Source organism: Chiloscyllium punctatum, chromosome 49 (genome assembly GCF_047496795.1).
Source record: "Chiloscyllium punctatum isolate Juve2018m chromosome 49, sChiPun1.3, whole genome shotgun sequence".
In the NCBI taxonomy this organism is placed as follows: Eukaryota; Metazoa; Chordata; class Chondrichthyes; order Orectolobiformes; family Hemiscylliidae; genus Chiloscyllium; species Chiloscyllium punctatum.
The window spans coordinates 23,859,998-23,877,084 of NC_092787.1; the positions used below are offsets into that span (position 1 = coordinate 23,859,998).

The 17,087-nt window shown below is 42.8% G+C and overlaps 1 protein-coding gene across 1 annotated transcript in view; it reads right to left on the minus strand.

The window, feature by feature from the left end:
* LOC140469395 (uncharacterized) overlaps positions 1–2,759 on the minus strand; it is a 45,756-nt gene extending 42,997 nt beyond the window's left edge. Inside the window, exons 1-2 of the mRNA XM_072565878.1 lie at positions 2,647–2,759; positions 1,157–1,269 (exon numbers count right to left, since the gene is read on the minus strand). Coding sequence (XP_072421979.1) covers positions 1,157–1,269; positions 2,647–2,674 — 141 coding nt within the window. The 5' untranslated portion in view covers positions 2,675–2,759. The remainder of the gene's footprint in view (positions 1–1,156; positions 1,270–2,646) is intronic.
* Between the last annotated feature and the right edge of the window lie 14,328 nt (positions 2,760–17,087).

Genomic DNA, 17,087 nt, shown 5'->3' on the forward strand with positions numbered 1-17,087 from the left:
AACAACAAACACCCAGCTCACACCTATTAGGACCAAGAGTCAGTTAAGTCCTGTCTCGCTTGTTGTGCTAGAGGCAGCAGTATTCTAATATGCAGAAATGTTCCTCTTGCTCAACGTCCTCATCTTCCTCCTTGGAAGATTACTGCCACTGTTGCAGCTCTTCAGCTTCTTTGGTTACTCCAGCTGTGTGAAGTGCAGCATGAGAGGATTATGCACCACACTCTCGCTGGAATGTACTTTGCTTTCTTTAAAAATATTTCTTTATGGGATGCGGACATTCCATATCATTAGATAGGCCAGTTTATTGTCCATCCCGAACTGCCTGAGTAGGTGTTGGGAGTAACCTGCTGCATGCATAGCCCCAGACAATGAACATCTTGTCAAGCTATTTCAGAAGATGGCTAAGTATCAACTGCATTGCTCTGGGTCTGGAGTCACATGTCAGCAAGATTGGATAAAAACTATAGATTTCCTTTCCTGAAGGACATTAGAAAAACAGAATAACGAGAAGACAGGAGCAGGAGTAGGCCATTCAGCCATTTGAGCCTCCTTCACCATTCAATATGATCTCGGCTGATCATTGAACTCAGTCCCCTGCTCCCTCGTTCACCCCTATCTTTCATCCCTTTCGCCCTAAGAACATCTACCTCCTCCTTTCAAACATTTAATGCTTTGGCCTCAACCACCTCCTGCAGGGGGGGAAATTTCTCCTCATCTCTTTCCTAAATGGCCTAGCCATATCCTGAAATTGTGACTCTTGGTTCCGAAGACTCCTGGGTCAATGGGAACATCCTTTCTATGTTTACCTTGTCTCTAGCGAGTTAATTAGTGAACTCATCTCACTTATTAATGAGATGGAACACAATTTATGATAGTCCATTAGTTTCATGGTCCCATTACCGGTCCTAGCTTTTTACCATCAATTTATTTTATTAACTGAATTCAAGTCTCCCAGCTACTGTGATGATGTTTGAACTAGTGTCTTTGAATTATTAGTGCAGGTCTCTGGGTAGCTAGCTCAGTAATGTAAGTACAATGCTATCTTGCAATGCTTTGAGTATGGTGGTCAGATGGCTCCAAACAGGGGAAGGCAGCCTGCACAGTACATTGCTGCAAAATTGCGTTCTTAAACTTCCTTCTGATGAACAGAACTTACCACTGCAATATCCACGTGATTCACATTGATCATTTTGCTTCCACTGGCTTGACTTTGGTTTGGTCCATCAAGCAGTGATACAAGTTCAGCCTCCTGGATCTGATCACCAGCCACTGAACCACAGAGAGAAGGAGAGATAAACAATACTGTCAAGAGCATGATAAATGCATCAAAATACAAGGATCTAATGCTCTACTGATTAAACTCAAGGTGAGACATAAAAGATAGGTCATAAAAAAAAATGATCTGACAAAGGCCTTTTGAGCAGTGAAAATATTCAATAAGGTGGGGAGGGCAGAAATAGGTTCTATAAATAAAGGTAGTCACTAATAAATTCAACAGGGAACTCAGGAGCAACGTCTTTAGAAATTTTCAGAAAGCAGCAAGACTGTTGAACTTACTGCTTAAGGAGTGGCTGTGACGAATGGTGTTTTTGCACCTCAGGGGAAGCTAGGATCACCCACTTCTGGCTGTTTTATTCAGTCACAACAGTTGAGGAGGTGATGGTGTAGTGGCAATGTCACTGGATTAGAACTCCAGTCTAACGTCCCGGTGGCTTGGGTTCAAATCCCATCATGGCAGACATGAAATCTAAATGCAATAAGAAGCCTGGATTGAAAAGGTGACCTTGTGACCACCATTGTTGTTGTAAATACCCATCTGGCTCTCTATGCCCTTCCAGGAAGGAGTTTTGCCTGGCTCGAGGATCTGGGTTTAAGTCCCACCTACTCTACATTTGAACATGTTGGTTTAAAAAAATGTATCTGATCTGGCCTACACGTGACTTCTGACCCACAGCAATGTGGTTGGCTCTTAACTGGCCTCTGGGAAATTAGGGCTGGGCAATAAGTGCTGGTCTAGACAGTGATGCCCACAATACATGAACAAAGTTATTTAAAAAGTTAAAGGCATATACCTTTAAACAAAATAATACATCTTGCCATACCTGTCTTTATAGAAATAACATGGAATCATACAATACAGGTGGCAGCCATTCAGCCTCCTGTCTCTCTGCCAGTTAATTAATTAATCTCATCCATGTCCAATCCCTAACCCGATCCCAATCTCACTCTGATCCCAATCCTGATCCAAATTTCTATCCCAATCCCAACCCAGATGCCAATCCCTATACCTATCCCAATCCTAATCAATTCCTAATTCCTATCCCAATCCCTCTCTGCTCCCAATCCCACTCTGATCCCATTCCCATTCCCATTCCCACTCCCAATCCCAATCCAAATCCCTATCCCAATCCCAATCCCACTCTGCTCCCAATCCCACTCTGACCCCATTCCCATTCCCAATCCCAAACCCGATCCAAATCCCTATCCCGATCCCAATCCCTCTCTGATCCCAATCCCACTCCGATCCCATTCCCAATCTGATCCAGTTTCCAGTCGGTGATCTCCAATGCGCCCCCCTCCCCGCGGCCTCACAACAACAACAACAACAACAACAACCCGCACACCTGGCGCTATCCAGCAACGTACCGCATTTCAGACCGTTCAGACCGTCCATCCCGCTGCAGGACGCTGATTCCTCGGCCTCGGGTCCCAGCGCCGCGTCTCGCCTCAACAGTCCCTCCTCCACACACTGACAGCGCCGCCCCACCTCCTCCTAACCTGATCACCGATTGGCTGCTGCAGACCCCGCCCCTCATGGAGCCGCTCAATTTGGAGGGATATGGGGAGTTAAGGTTATCCAACCCATTTTATTAGTAATCATTATTCAAATATTAAACAGTAAATAAGTTGATTAAAACATATTTATTTATTAAGGAAATATCCAACGGTAGTGTGGTCAAGTTTGTATACAGTTTTAATAACCTCCCTCATCCCCCCCCCCAACAACGGAATCATGGTTCCGCAGTCACGGAAAGGTTGACGCAGTCACGGAAAGGTTGACGCATGCGCATCTTTCAAATTGTCACATGGACCTGGGTGCGGCCATCTTTAATCAAGGTAGACTACAGTTGGAGACGAGAACACAAACCTCTGCTCATTGGTGATAGATTATAGGAGGTTTATAAGGAATAAGGGCTTTTGCCCGAAACGTCAATTTTCCTGCTCCTGATGCTGCCTGACCAGCTGTGCTTTTCCAGCGCCACTCTAATCTCCAGCATTTGCAGTATCCACTTTCGCCTCATTGGTGACAGAGTCATTTTGGTGTGATATGATAACTCTATTTGAGTACAAGGCAAATTGTCCAAAGAGTATGAACATCTAAAAGTGTCCCCAATTCAGGAAACTAAGTTGAAAGCACACTCTGAAATCCAGTTCAATTGCAGTACTTATCTTCAGATTGTTCACCTGAATCTTAATGCCATGAATGTTTCCAAGGTTTGGAGATGCCAGTGTACAAAGTGGGGTGTACAAAGTTAAAAATCACACAACACCAGGTTATAGTCCAACAGGTTTAATTGGAAGCACACTAGCTTTCGGATGTATCGCTCCTTCATCAGGTTGCATTCTCAGGTTAGCTGTTAACTAATAGCTAGGCAATATGTTGAAGGTGTTAGCCCCCTATGTTCTCTGTCTATGTCATGATGTTTAGATTGATTCTAATCTAAAAAGTGAGATAATGGAGTTTTACATGAATTCATACAGTTTTTGAGCTGAGTTCTACGTGAATACATGCAGTTTTTGAGCAAAGTACAATATAACCCTGCAAGTACAAATTCACCCCACAAAATATATGTGTGCATCTGGGTCTTTGTCTGTCTGTGAGTGTGTGTCTGTCTGGGTTGGGGGTTGTGAGTGTGAGAAAGTGTATGTGTGTATGTAGTGAGTGTAGAGTGTCTAAGTCTGTGAGGGGGTGCATGTGTGAGTGTGGGAGTGTGTGTCTGTAAGGATGTGTGTGGGTGTCAGTGTGCGCATCTGTGTATGTGTGTGTCCATGTGTATGTGTGTATAGGAGTGCCTCTGTGTGTGTGTGAGAGTGTGTGTGTGTTTAGGAGTATCTGTGTGTGTGTATAGTGCAATGGTGGTCACCTGTAATATGACATGAACCCAAAGTCCCAGTTGAGGCCCACCCTATGGGTACCAAACTTAGCTATCAGCCTCTGCTCGGCCACTTTTCGCTGCTGCCTGTCCCGAAGTCCACCTTGGAGGATGGTCACCCGAAGGTCCGAGGTCGAATGTCCTGGACCACTGGGAGGGAACACTCCTGTCTGTTGATTGTTGTGCGGTGCCCATTCATCCATTGTCACAGCCTTTGCTCGGTTATACGTTGCAGGCAAGGATGCCCGAAGGCATGGTATATTTGGGTACTTTGCTCAAAAGCTGCATGAATTCATGTAAAACTCCGTTATCTCACTTTTTAGATTAGAATCAATCTAAACATCATGGCATAGACAGGGAACACGGGGCTAACACCTTCAACATATTGTCTAGCTATCAACCATTGTTGACAGCTAACCCAAGAATCCAACTTTTTAAAAAAAGGTTTTTGTGATTTACACATGAAAGAAGTGAAGCTATCATAGTATTCTAAAAGATGAAAGACTTAACAGACAATCAATTTTTCAATGTATAATTTAAGTTACATCATACTGTAAATTTTTGCTATAAATTCTGTGTGTTAGGATTGAGCTCTCCACTATCACCTGATGAAGAAGCAATGCATCCGAAAGCTAGTGTGCTTCCAATTACACCTGTTGGACTATAACCTGGTGTTGTGTGATTTTTAACTATGAATGTTTCCTTATTTTTTCAAAGAATCCCTACAGTGTGGAAACAGATCATTCCACTCAACAAATCCACAATGAGTCACTGAAAAGCATCCCACTCATGGCCATCCCCAAACCCCAAACCCCTACCCTGTCCCTGTAACCCTGCAATTATTTATTTATTAATTAATAGTTCATGGGCATTACTGGCTATGCCAGTATCTATTGCTTGGTCTCTGATTGCCCCAGAGAAAGTGATAGTGAGCTGACTTGAACTTCTGCAGTCTATTTAGTACTGGTCTATTCACAGTGAGCAAGTTCCACAATTTTGACCCAGTGACATTGAAGGAAAGATAAAGTCTGGATGGTGAGTTATTTTGAAGGGGAATTTGCAGATGGTGGTGTTTCCATGTATCTGTATCTAGATGGGTTGTGGAATTGGAAAGTGCTGTCTAAGGATCTTTGGTGAATTTCTGCAGTGCACCTTGTAAACGGTACACACTCTTGTTACTGAGTGTCAGTGGTGAAGAAAGTGAGCATTTGTGAACATTGTGCCAATCAACTGAGCTGTTTGGGGTAAAAATGACAACTGTCACAAGATCTGCTTTATGGGATAAATATTTTTAATCAACAGTTTAGAGATATAAACGAGGAACGAATGTAGGCCGCTCCGCTCTTTGGGTCTGCTCAGATTTTATCCTCAAGTTTACATTCCTGGACATCTTCGATAATTTTTCATTCTGTTGAAGAAATTCTCTGGACTCAGACCTTGAACATTGACAAACTTTATTGCATGATATGATGGGGAGCACACCTTTCCATAGTACGGTCCAGTGCATCTCCAAAGTACTCCAGATCACCATAGCTTTATAGCATCTGAGCTCACAGTTGCTCAATCAGACACAGAACCACAAGATAGTCACTAGATGGTCTATGTGAGCATACACCAGGCAGAGTCCAGGACTGTATACAACAAGCTATTGTTCTCAGACCTTGAGTCAATGCACACCCCAGATATTACATTCGCCTGTTGGTAACACTTGGCTGGGTTGCGCTTTCTCCAGATAAATAGTTCATGAGTTATGTGATAAAAGCAGAAGTTATGTGGTAATTACAGAATGTTCTGGCAGGCTAGGGCCACCCAAGGCAAGGGCCAAGCCAGGAGAGCAACACCATGACTGACCAAAATGGCTGCAAACAGTCCAGCAAAAACAGCTTCCACACATCTTCTTGGTAATTAAGAATCTATCTATCTCTACCTTAAAAGGATTTAAATATTCCGCATTTACAGCCCTTTGAACAATTCCAAAGACACTCACAGGGAAAAAATGTTTCCTCATCTCTGTTTTAAATGGTTGACCCTTGTTTTTAAACTATGACCCCTAGTTCTAGATTCTTTCACGAGAGTAAACATTCTTCTCACATCCATCTTCTCAGGATCTTATATATTTCAGTTAAGTGACCTTGACTGTTGTAAATGCCAAAGGATACAGGTCTAGTCTTTCCTCATAAGGCAATCTGCTCATTCCAGGTATTAGTCTGGTAAAATTTCTCTGATCTGCTTAACATTGTTCTGTAAGTATAGTGAACAGTATTGTCCACAGTACTCCAGATGCAGTCTCACTAATGCCCTAAATAACTGAAGCAGATATTGTGGTATACTTCTGGAGTAGGTGGGACTTGAACCCAGCTATCCTGACCCAGACATGGGGAAATTATAATGAAGTTATTTTTATCAGATGGCGCGAGTTACCCAGTTGGGAAACAGATTGCAGTTCTTCATTTCACCACCAGAGAGAACAGCTGGGCACAAAAATCAATTTCTTACTGTGCAACTTGAAAAAAATCCCATAAATGTGAACTGGAATGTCTTAGGGCAGGTGTTTCGAGAGAAGTGAATTTGATGCATTTAATTCAACTTGTGCATAATAAACTGCTGTATTCAGTTCTGGACACCAGATAAGATTAGGAAAGGTAAAAAGAAATCAGAAAGATATACTGGTCTTGGAGGGTGTAGTGTAGTATTAATGAAGCTGTACGGAGGGTTGCTTAGCTTAGGTGTCTGGATAGCTTGGTTTGCACAGTAATACCAAGAACGGGGGTTCAATTCCTGCACCAGCTGAGGTTACCATTGAGGATTTCCTTTCTCAACCTCTCCTGCCTGAGGCGTGATGACCCTCCAGTCAACTCTCTCTAATGAGAGACGAGAACGATGGTGACTTTACCCTTTACTAGGGCTTCAGTTACTTAGCGGATTGCACAGAGTAGGCTGGTATTCCTTGAATATAGAAGAGCAAGAGTTTATGTAATTTGAAGTATTGATGATAGTTGATGGAGTAAGTTGAGAGAGATTATACCCTCTGGTGGAAGAGTGCAGAACAAGAAGATAAAACACTAAAACAGTCATCTTACCAAATGCCTTCTCAAATTTCTTCTACTTAGACTTTAATAACTTATTTATTATTATAGGGCTGAGGTGGGCCAGCCAGCGAAGTTTGCAGTACTGTGTCAGGGTTGGCGATTGCTTTATGGGCAGCACGGTGGCACAGTGGTTAGCACTGCTGCCTCACAGCACCAGCGACCCAGGTTCAATTCTCACCTGTGGAGTTTGCACATTCTCCCCGTGTCTGTGTGGGTTTCCTCCCACTGTCCAAAAATGTGCAGGTTAGGTGAATTGGCCGTGGGAAATTGCCCATAGTTGTGGTTCTGTTCGCCGAGCTAGGAATTTGTGTTGCAGACATTTCGTCCCCTATCTAGGTGACATCCTCAGTGCTTGGAAGCGCTTCTGTGATCTTTCCTCCACCATTTATAGTGATTTGTATCTGCTGCTTCCGGTTGTCAGTTCCAGCTGTCCGCTGCAGCGGCTGGTATATTGGGTCCAGGTCGATGTGCTTATTGATTGAATCTGTGGATGAGTGCCATGCCTCTAGGAATTCCCTGGCTGTTCTTTGTGTCGTTTGCCCTATAATAGTAGTGTTGTCCCAGTCAAACTCATGTTGCTTGTCATCTGAGTGTGTGGCTACTAAGGATAGCTGGTCATGTCATTTCGTGGCTAGTTGGTGTTCATAGATGCGGATCGTTAGCTGTCTTCCTGTTTGTCCTATGTAGTGTTTTGTGCAGTCCTTGCATGGGATTTTTACACTACATTGGTTTTGCTCATGCTGGGTATCGGGTCCTTCGTTCTGGTGAGTTGTTGTCTGAGCGTGGCTGTTGGTTTGTGTGCTGTTATGAGTCCTAGTGATCGCAGTAGTCTGGCCGTCAGTTCAGAAATGTTTTTGATGTATGGTAGTATAGCTAGTCCTTTGGCATGTCCTCATTCAGTTGTCTTTCCCTTAGGCATCTGTTGATGAAATTGCGGGGGTATCCGTTTTTGGCGAATACATTGTATAGGTGTTCTTCCTCTTTTTGCAGTTCTGGTGTGCTGCAGTGTGTTGTGGCCCTTTTGAACAGTGTCTTGATGCAACTTCGTTTGTGTGTGTTGGGGTAGTTGCTTTCGTAGTTTAGGACTTGGTCTGTGTGTGTGGCTTTCCTGTATACCTTTGTGGTGAATTCTCCATTTGGTGTTCTCTGTACCTTCACATCTAGGAATGGGAGTTGGTTATCCTTTTCTTCCTCTCTAGTGAATCTGATTCCTGTGAGTGTGGCGTTGATGATCCGGTGTGTGTTCTCTATTTCTGTGTTTTTAATGATTACAAAGGTATCATCAACATATCTGACCCAAAGTTTGGGTTGAATTTGCGGTAAGACTGTTTGTTCTAACCTTTGCATTACCGCTTCTGCTATGAGTCCAGAGATGGATAAGCCCATGGGTGTGCTGTTGATTTGTTCATATATTTGGTTGTTGAATGTGAAATATGTTGTGAGGCACAGGTCCAGTAGTTTCAGTATGCTGTGTTTGTTGATAGGTTCCCCGTCTTGTTGTCTGTTCTGTATGTCCAGCAGGTTGGCTATTGTTTCTCTGGCTAGGGTTTTGTCGATGGAGGTGAACAGTGCCGTTACATCGAATGAGACCATAGTTTCTTCCTTGTCTATGTGTATATTTCTGATGATGTCCAAGAATTCCTGTGTTGACTGTATCGAGTGTCTGGATCCGCTGATCAGGTGTTTCAGTTTCTGCTGTAGTTCTTTAGCCAGTTTGTGTGATGGTGTCCATGGTAGTGATACTATGGGTCTGAGTGGGATGTCTGGTTTGTGCACTTTAGGTAGTCCATAGAATCTGGGAGTGTTGTTGCTTTCAGGTTTCATTCTCTGTAGGTCAAACCTGGTTATCTGTCCGTTCTTTTGTCGGTTCCTCAGTGTGTTGTTTATCCTGTTGGTGAGCTGTGGGGTGGGGTCATACTCCCTCTTTTGGTAGGTGTTGGTATCTGCAAATAGTTGTTGCGCTTTTTGGATGTAGTCTGCTTTGTCCAGGATGATCGTCATCCTGCCTTTGTCTGCTGGTAGTATGACTATGTTCTTATCGTTTCTTAGTGCTTTTAGTGCTTCCCTCTCCTTTGTGTTGAGGTTGTGTGTTTGTCTTTTCCTTGTTATCAGGGGCACGATACTTTGTCTCACTGTTTGTTGTGTCTATTCTGTCAGTCCATTGTTCCTGAGTGTGCATTCTAGTGCTGCTACGAAGTCTGCTGTCTTGACATCCCTGTGGTTGTAGTTGAGCCCCTTGGCCAGTATTGTTCTTTCCGTGTCTGTGAGCTGTCTGTGGGAGAGGTTTCTAACCCAGGAGTGTGTTGTGGTGTCCTCTCTGTTGTGTGTTAGTTTGGCCATTTTTTATTTTAGTGCCGTTTTTTTGCGGTGTGTGGCCCTGTTCTGTCCTATGGTAATGGCCTGTTCTATGGTCCAGGTCCATTCCTGATTGGTGGTTTTTGAAATTAATGATTTTTGGCACGCAATTTCTTGTCTGTATTTGTGTAGTCTGTTGTGTGCATCTGTAATCATTACCTGGACATCCTGAATCTGTTCTGTCTGACTGTGTCCCTGGCTTGTGGGTTGTTGGCTGGTGGTCTGTATCTAACACATGGTGGAAGGATTCGTTTCTTTCGGCATTCGTGCAGGAACCGAGTTGTTCGTATGTGGTGCTTAGGCGGTTGGCACAGGATTGCCCGTAGTGTTAAGAGCAGGGGTAAATTTTGGGGAATGGGTCTGGGTGGGTTGCGCTTCGGTAGTTCGGTGTGGACTTGGGATGAAGGGCCTGTTTCCACACTGTAAGTAATCTAATCATTTCAGAAAAAACATTAGATTTACGATATTACAATGGGACCGAATTACATTACCATTTCTTGGGCCAGTCACCCCTCTCTTTTTCCAATCCCTAAAGGCTACACTTGATGTGGATTGCCCTTGGGCAATGTCAATAGACACAGTATAGAGTAAGAGTAAGTAATAATGTTTAAAAAGTGAAAGCTTAAGGCTCTTTACTTGAACGCATGCAGCATTTGTAAAAAGATAGATGAGTTGATGACTTTATAGCTATTACAGATACGTGGTTGCAAGGTGACCAAGACTGGGAACTCAATATTCAAGGATGTTCAATGTTTCAGAAGAAAATGCAAAAAGGTAAAGGATGATAACTTTGCTCATGAAGGAAGGTATTAGTGCTGTGGTGAGTCATGCTTGAGGTGCAATAGATTGTGATGTGGAATCAGTTTGGGTGTAAAGAAGGTATAGCAAAGGAAAGAAGTCACAAATGGCTGGCATGGTGGCCCAATGGCTAGTACTACTGCCTCACAGCACCAGGGACCTAAGTTCGATTCCAGTCTTGGGCCAACTATCTGTGTGGAGTCTGCACATTGTCCTGAGTCTACGTGGGTTTCCACCAGTGCTCCAGTTTCCTCCCACATTCCAAGATTGAGGTAAATTGTGCATGGTGTCCAGGGATGTGCAGATAAAATGAATTAGCCATGGAAAATTCAGGGTTACAAGGATAGGGTAGGACTGTGCGTCTGGGTGGGATGCTCTTCAGATGGTTAGAATGGGCCAAATGGTCTGTTTCCACTCTGTAGGCATTCTATGATTCATCTATAGGCCTTGGAAGAGTTGCCTTGCAGTAGGGCAAAACGTAAAGTGGAAGTAATGGAGATGTGTAAGAAGGGCACTGAAATGGTCATGGGTGATTTTAATTTGTGTATTGACTGGACAGATCAGAGGGGCAAGGGTAACATTGAAGACTAATTTGTAGTGTGCATCAGGCATTGCTTCTTAGAGTAGACATTGCAGAACCTACCCAGGAACACGCTATTTGGGATCTACTAATGAGGTATGACTAAGAAGAAATCTCATTGTTCAGGATCCATGAGGGTCTACGCAATACACTAGAATTTCAAATTCAGTGGAGGGAAAGCAATTCAGACCTCAAACCAGTGTCCTCAACTTAACTAAGTACAGTTACAGAGCTGTGAAGAAAGAGTTGTCTAAAGCAAACTAAGAAAATACATGCTCACATCCAAATCATTTATATAACTGACGAAACATAGTGGACCCAGCACCGATCCTTGTGGCACTCCACTGGTCACAGGCCTCCAGTCTGAAAAACAACCTTCTACCACCACCCTCTGTCTTCTACTTCTGAGCCAATTCTGTATCCAAATGGTTAGTTCTCCCTGTATTCCATGAAATCTAACCTTGCTAACCAGTCTCCCATGAGGAACCTTGTTGAATGCCTTACTGAAGTCCATATGGATCACATCTATCATGATGCCCTCATCAATCCTCTTTGTTACTTCTTCAAAAAACTCAATCAAGTTTGTGAGACATGTTTCCCACACACAAAGCCATGTTGACTATCCCTAATCAGTCCTTGTCATTCCGAATACATTTAGTAAATTTGCAGATGATACCAAAATTGGAGGTATAGTGGACAGCGAAGAAGATTACCTCAAAGTACAATGGGACCTTGATCAGATGCGACAATGGGCTGAGAAGTGGCAGATGGAGTTTAATTCAGATAAATGCGACGTGCTGCATTTTGGGAAAGCAAATCTTAGCAGGACCTATACACTTAATGGTAAGGTCCTAGGGAGTGTTGCTGAACAAAGAGACCTTGGAGTGTAGGTTCATAGCTCCTTGAAAGTGGAGTCATAGGCAGATAGGATAGTGTGCTTTCCTTTATTGGTCAGAGTATTAAGTACAGGAGTTGGGAGGTCATGTTGTGGCTGTACAGGACATTGATTAGGCCACTGTTGGAATATTGCGTGCAATTCTGGTTTCCTTCCTATCGGAAAGATGTTGTGAAACTTGAAAGGGTTCAGAAAAGATTTACAAGGATGTTGCCAGGGTTGGAGGATTTGAGCTACAGGGAGAGGCTGAATAGGCTGGGGCTGTTTCCCCTGGAGCGTCGGAGGCTGAGGGGTGACCTTATGGAGGTTTACAAAATTATGAGGGGCATGGATAGGATAAATAGACAAAGTCTTTTCCCTGGGGTGGAGGAGTACAGAACTAGAGGGCATGGATTTAGAGTGAAAGGGGAAAGATAAAGAAGAGACCTAAGAGGCAACATTTTCACACAGAGGGTGGTACGTGTACGGAATGAGCTGCCAGAGGAAGTGGTGAAGGCTAGTACAATTGCAACATTTAAAAGGCATCTGGATGGGTTTGGAGGGATATCGGCCTGGTGCTGGCAGGTGGGACTAGATTGGGTTGGGATATTTGGTCGGCATGGATGAGTTGAACAGAAGGGTCTGTTTCCGTGCTGTACATCATTATGATTCTATGGCTTTAAATAGACTGAGGAGAAAGTCTATGGATGGGCAGTGGAAGGCATTCAAGCAGATATTTCATAATGCTCAGTAAAATTATATTCCAGTCAAAAAGAAAGATGAACCATCTGTGGTTAGCAAAGGTGGTCAAGGACAGTATGAAGTCAAAAACAAAAGCATACAAAATAGCAAAAACTAACGCTGCGTTAGAGGATTTGGATTTTTTAAGGAACCAGCTATGGATGACTAATAGGGCAAAATTTTATTATGAAAGGGTTCAGAAAAGATTTACAAAGATGTTGCTGGGGTTGGAGGGTCTGAGCTATAGGGAGAGGCTGAATCGACTGGGGCTGTTTACCTTGAAGCATCGGAGGCTGAGGGGTAACCTTATCGTTGCATGAGGGGCATTGATAGAGTGAATAGCCAAGGGGTGGGGAGACCAAAACTAGACTGGCATAGGTTTAGGATAAGAGGGGAAAGATTTAAAAGAGAACTAAAGGGCAACTATTCATGCAAAAGGTGCTGCATGTATGGAATGAGCTGCCAGAGGAAGTTGTGGAGGCTGGTGCAATTGCAGCATTTAAAAGGCATCTGGATGGGTATATGAATAGGAAAGGTTTAAAAGGGATATGGGCCAAATGCTGACAAATGGAACTAATCTAACTTAGGTTAGCTGGTCGACCTAGATGAGTTGAATTGAAGGGTCTGTTTCCATGTTGTACATCTCTATGACTCTATGACTCTATGGTAAGAAACTTAAAACAAACATTTGGAACTTAAAGTCAAAGACTCATAGAGATGTACAACTTATACAGGCATAGTGAAAGAGTAGCTAAAGTAATTCAGGGAACCCTTTACATCAGTCTTCATAGTGGAGGAGACTATAAACATCCCAAAATATCAGATAAAAAATGTGCTTCTGGGAGAAAAGAAATCTTGCAGCAAAGTTTATTATGTGGGACAAAGTATTTGACAAACTAATGGGATTAAAGGCAGATAAGTGGCGAAAATGTGAGGTTCTGCCTCCAAAGGCTTTTTAAAAAATGGTTGCAATGAAAGCCTGATCGAAATATTCCATAACATGCAACATTCCAGGAGGGTTCGAGAAGATTGGAAAACCGTGAGTATGACATCCCTGTTTAAGAAAGGAAGGTGACAGAAAGCAGAAGACCATAGGCCAGTTGGCCTAAAGTCTGATGCCAGAGTCCATTATCAAGAAAGAAATAGCAGAATGTTTAGAAAAGCTTAACACAATCAAACAGAGACAATACGGTTTTGTGAAAAGGAAATCATATTTGAAAAAAATTGCTTGAGTTCTTTCAGGACATACCAAGCAGAGAGATAAAGGGAAACCAGCAGATAGCAAAATTGGACTTGTTGGAAAAGACAGTTGTTGAGGCATAGAATTGAGGCATTAAACCGATAAAGTAAGACAGAAGCTGAACAAGTAATTACACCTCTTTATAGAATTAGGAGCGCGGCAGGTGATGTTATTGCTTGCCAAGGCATAGAAGAAACATAGGAACTTAGAAACAGGAATAGGTCATTCAGCCTATCCATTAGCCTCTGCCATTTAATATGATCATGGCTGAACGAACACTTCAATGCCTTGTATCCAGACTAGCCCAAACCCCTTTATGCCATTGGTAATCAGATATCTATCTATCTCTACTCTAAGCATGCTTAGCTTCTACAACTGTCTGTGTACGGATTTCTAAAGATTCACAAACCTCTGACTGAAAAGGATTTTTCTTATTTAAATCCTAAGTGGCATACCCTTGTTTTTAAATTGTGCTCCCAGTTCTCGGATGCAACAAGTAAAAATTAAACATCTTAACTGCATTTGCCCTGTAAGTGCCTCTAAGTAGACTTCCATTATATTACCTCCCATTCTTCTAAACTGTAGAGAATGCAGGGCCAGTTTGCCCATGTCTCTTCATAGGTCAATCCCACCATCCCAGGAACAAGTCTGATGAGCCTTGGTCGCACCCTCTCTATGCTAATAATAACTTTCCTGAGAAAAGGAGTCCAAAACTGCACATGGTATTCCAAGTGCAGTCGAACTAAGCTGCTGTATAATTAAAGCAGGACTTCATTAATCGTACACTCAAATCCTCTTGCAATAAAGGCTAACACTCCATTAGCCTTCCTAATAGCTTGCTGCATCTGCATGTTAGCCTTCAATGACTTATTGCTGAAGATAACCAAGTTCCTTTGTACGTCCACACTTTCTAACCTCCTAACATTTAAGGTGGTGGTGCGTGTATGGAATGAGCTGCCAGAGAAAGTAGTGGAGGCTGGACAATTACAACATTTAAAAAGTATCTGGAGTGGTATATGAATAGGAAGAGTTTAAAGGGATTTGGCCAAGTGCTGGCAAATGGGACTAAATTAGGTTAGGATATCTAGTTGGCATGGATGAGTTGGGCCAAAGGGTCTGTTTCTGTGCTGTACATCTCTGTGACTCTAACACTCTTCAGGCCTGTTCCTCCAACCAAAGTGAATAACCTTACATCAGACAAGTTCAAAGTAGTGTTAAAATCTGTGAAAGTTATTTCAAAGTGAGTAAATTTAAGGAGGAGTTAGACAGGTTTTTAATTGGTAATGGGTTGAAGGGATATAGGGAGAAGGCAGAAAAGTGGGGGTGAGGAGCATATCAGCCATGATCGAATGGCAGAGCAAACTTGGTGGGCTGAATGGCCTAATTCTGTTCCTATATCTTATGAACTTATGAAGCGAGATTCATTACAGGAGCGCAACATCCAGGTAAATTCACAGGTGATTTTCCAACCTCCGCATCTTTTAAAGAAGAATTCCCAACCATGCTAAAGGGTTTTACATCAGGCAAGAATGAATCTCCAGGCGATGCAATTGAGGAAGCGAACAGACAATAACTGACTCACAGAAAGGGAAGGAGAAAACCCAAAATATGTTAGAAGTTGAAGTAATGTTTGCCTACCTTGGCAAAGATCTACAGGTGGAATGAGAAACAAATTCCACTGATACAAATCGAGTATGGGCTATATTTGACTCCACTAAAGACCACTGGGAAGAAGATATACAATGTGCAAAAGTCCAAGAAACTGCAAAAAAAAGAAACAGAATGACCCACTATGTCAGGAACTACACTGACAGCAACAAAGAATAGATGAAAATCGCCAAAGTCCTGCATAAATCTCACTAGAGGTTAAAGACCATAGGTTCGAGGGAGAACTACAGACCTGACATCATCAGGGAAACAGTCCAAATCAACCTTGTATCCAACTAAATACCATTCTCTCAAATCCAAAGAGAACGTGCTGAGGAATGCTAGTCAAACTTGCATATTGACTGAATTTGTAAAATATATAAACAAATGTATAACAATAATAGTATGAAGGAATAAGACTTGAGGGGTGATATTGTTTGTGGGTCTGAAAGGGTTAATAGTTAATTGAGTGAAGTAAGCACCATCACTGTGATGATGTCACTGTGACTTTGGTAAAGAGTAAAGAAGTAATGTTTAGGAAACAGACCTGGGGTTTGTTTGCTCCCACCAGTCTCCGTGGAACTGCAGGTCTTAATCATACAATCTGTAAATAGTTGCTGCAATTCAATAAACTCCCTCGTGTTTACTTTAGAAGACTCTTCTAGTTAGCCTGAAAAGATGGCTCTCCTCATTCACGCTCGCTTACTTTGGGCTTGGTCACCTCTTACAGAACAGAGATCATGTCACTGGGCTAGTAACCCGGAGGCCCCGGTTCTGTCAACTTGGGTTGAAATCCCATCCTGGCTACCAGTGGAATCTAAATTCTTTTAACAAAACATAGAATTGAAAGCTAGTCTTGTAAAGGGTGATCATGAAACAATCATCAGCAATTGCAAATATCTCTCTGGTTCATTAATGTCCTTTAGGGAAGGAAATCTGTTGTGATGGAGGGGAAGTCATTGATGAAGCAGCTAAAGACGATTGGGTCTAGGGCACTACCCTGAGAAACCTTTGCAGGCACATCCTGGAGCTGAGATGACTGACTTCCAACTATCATGACCATCTTCCTACGTACCAGGAACGACTCCAATCAGCGGAGAGTTTGGCCCATTGACTCCAGTTTTGATAGGGCCCAGATGATCAAGTTGGTCAAATTTTGCTTGTTAAATATGGCCTTAGTGATAAGGGCTGTCACTTCTTGCCTCACCTCTGGAATTTAGTGCATTTGTCCATGTTTGAGCCAAGGCTGTAAAGAGGTCAGGAGCTGAGTGGCACTGGTGGAACCCAAACTGAGCATTTGTCAGTCTGCATCTGCTTGGAACCTGCTAACAGCTTAATGTTTTTCAGTTCTGATGAAAGAGAATTGACAAGAAACGTTAACTTTGTTTATCCCTCAATAGTTGCTGTGTATTTCCCAAATGTTTAATTTTAGTATCATGTGAGATTAGCTCGTTTGTGGGCAATGGGAAAGTGGTGGGGAGTGGTGACTCACTCTTCATGTGTGAACAAGGACTGTATCACTTTAAGCGTCTTGGAACCTGAGGAAAACAAGGAAGATTAATTCCAAAAGATCTGTGACAGGATGGGGTTGAGAAAATCCTGGCTCGGT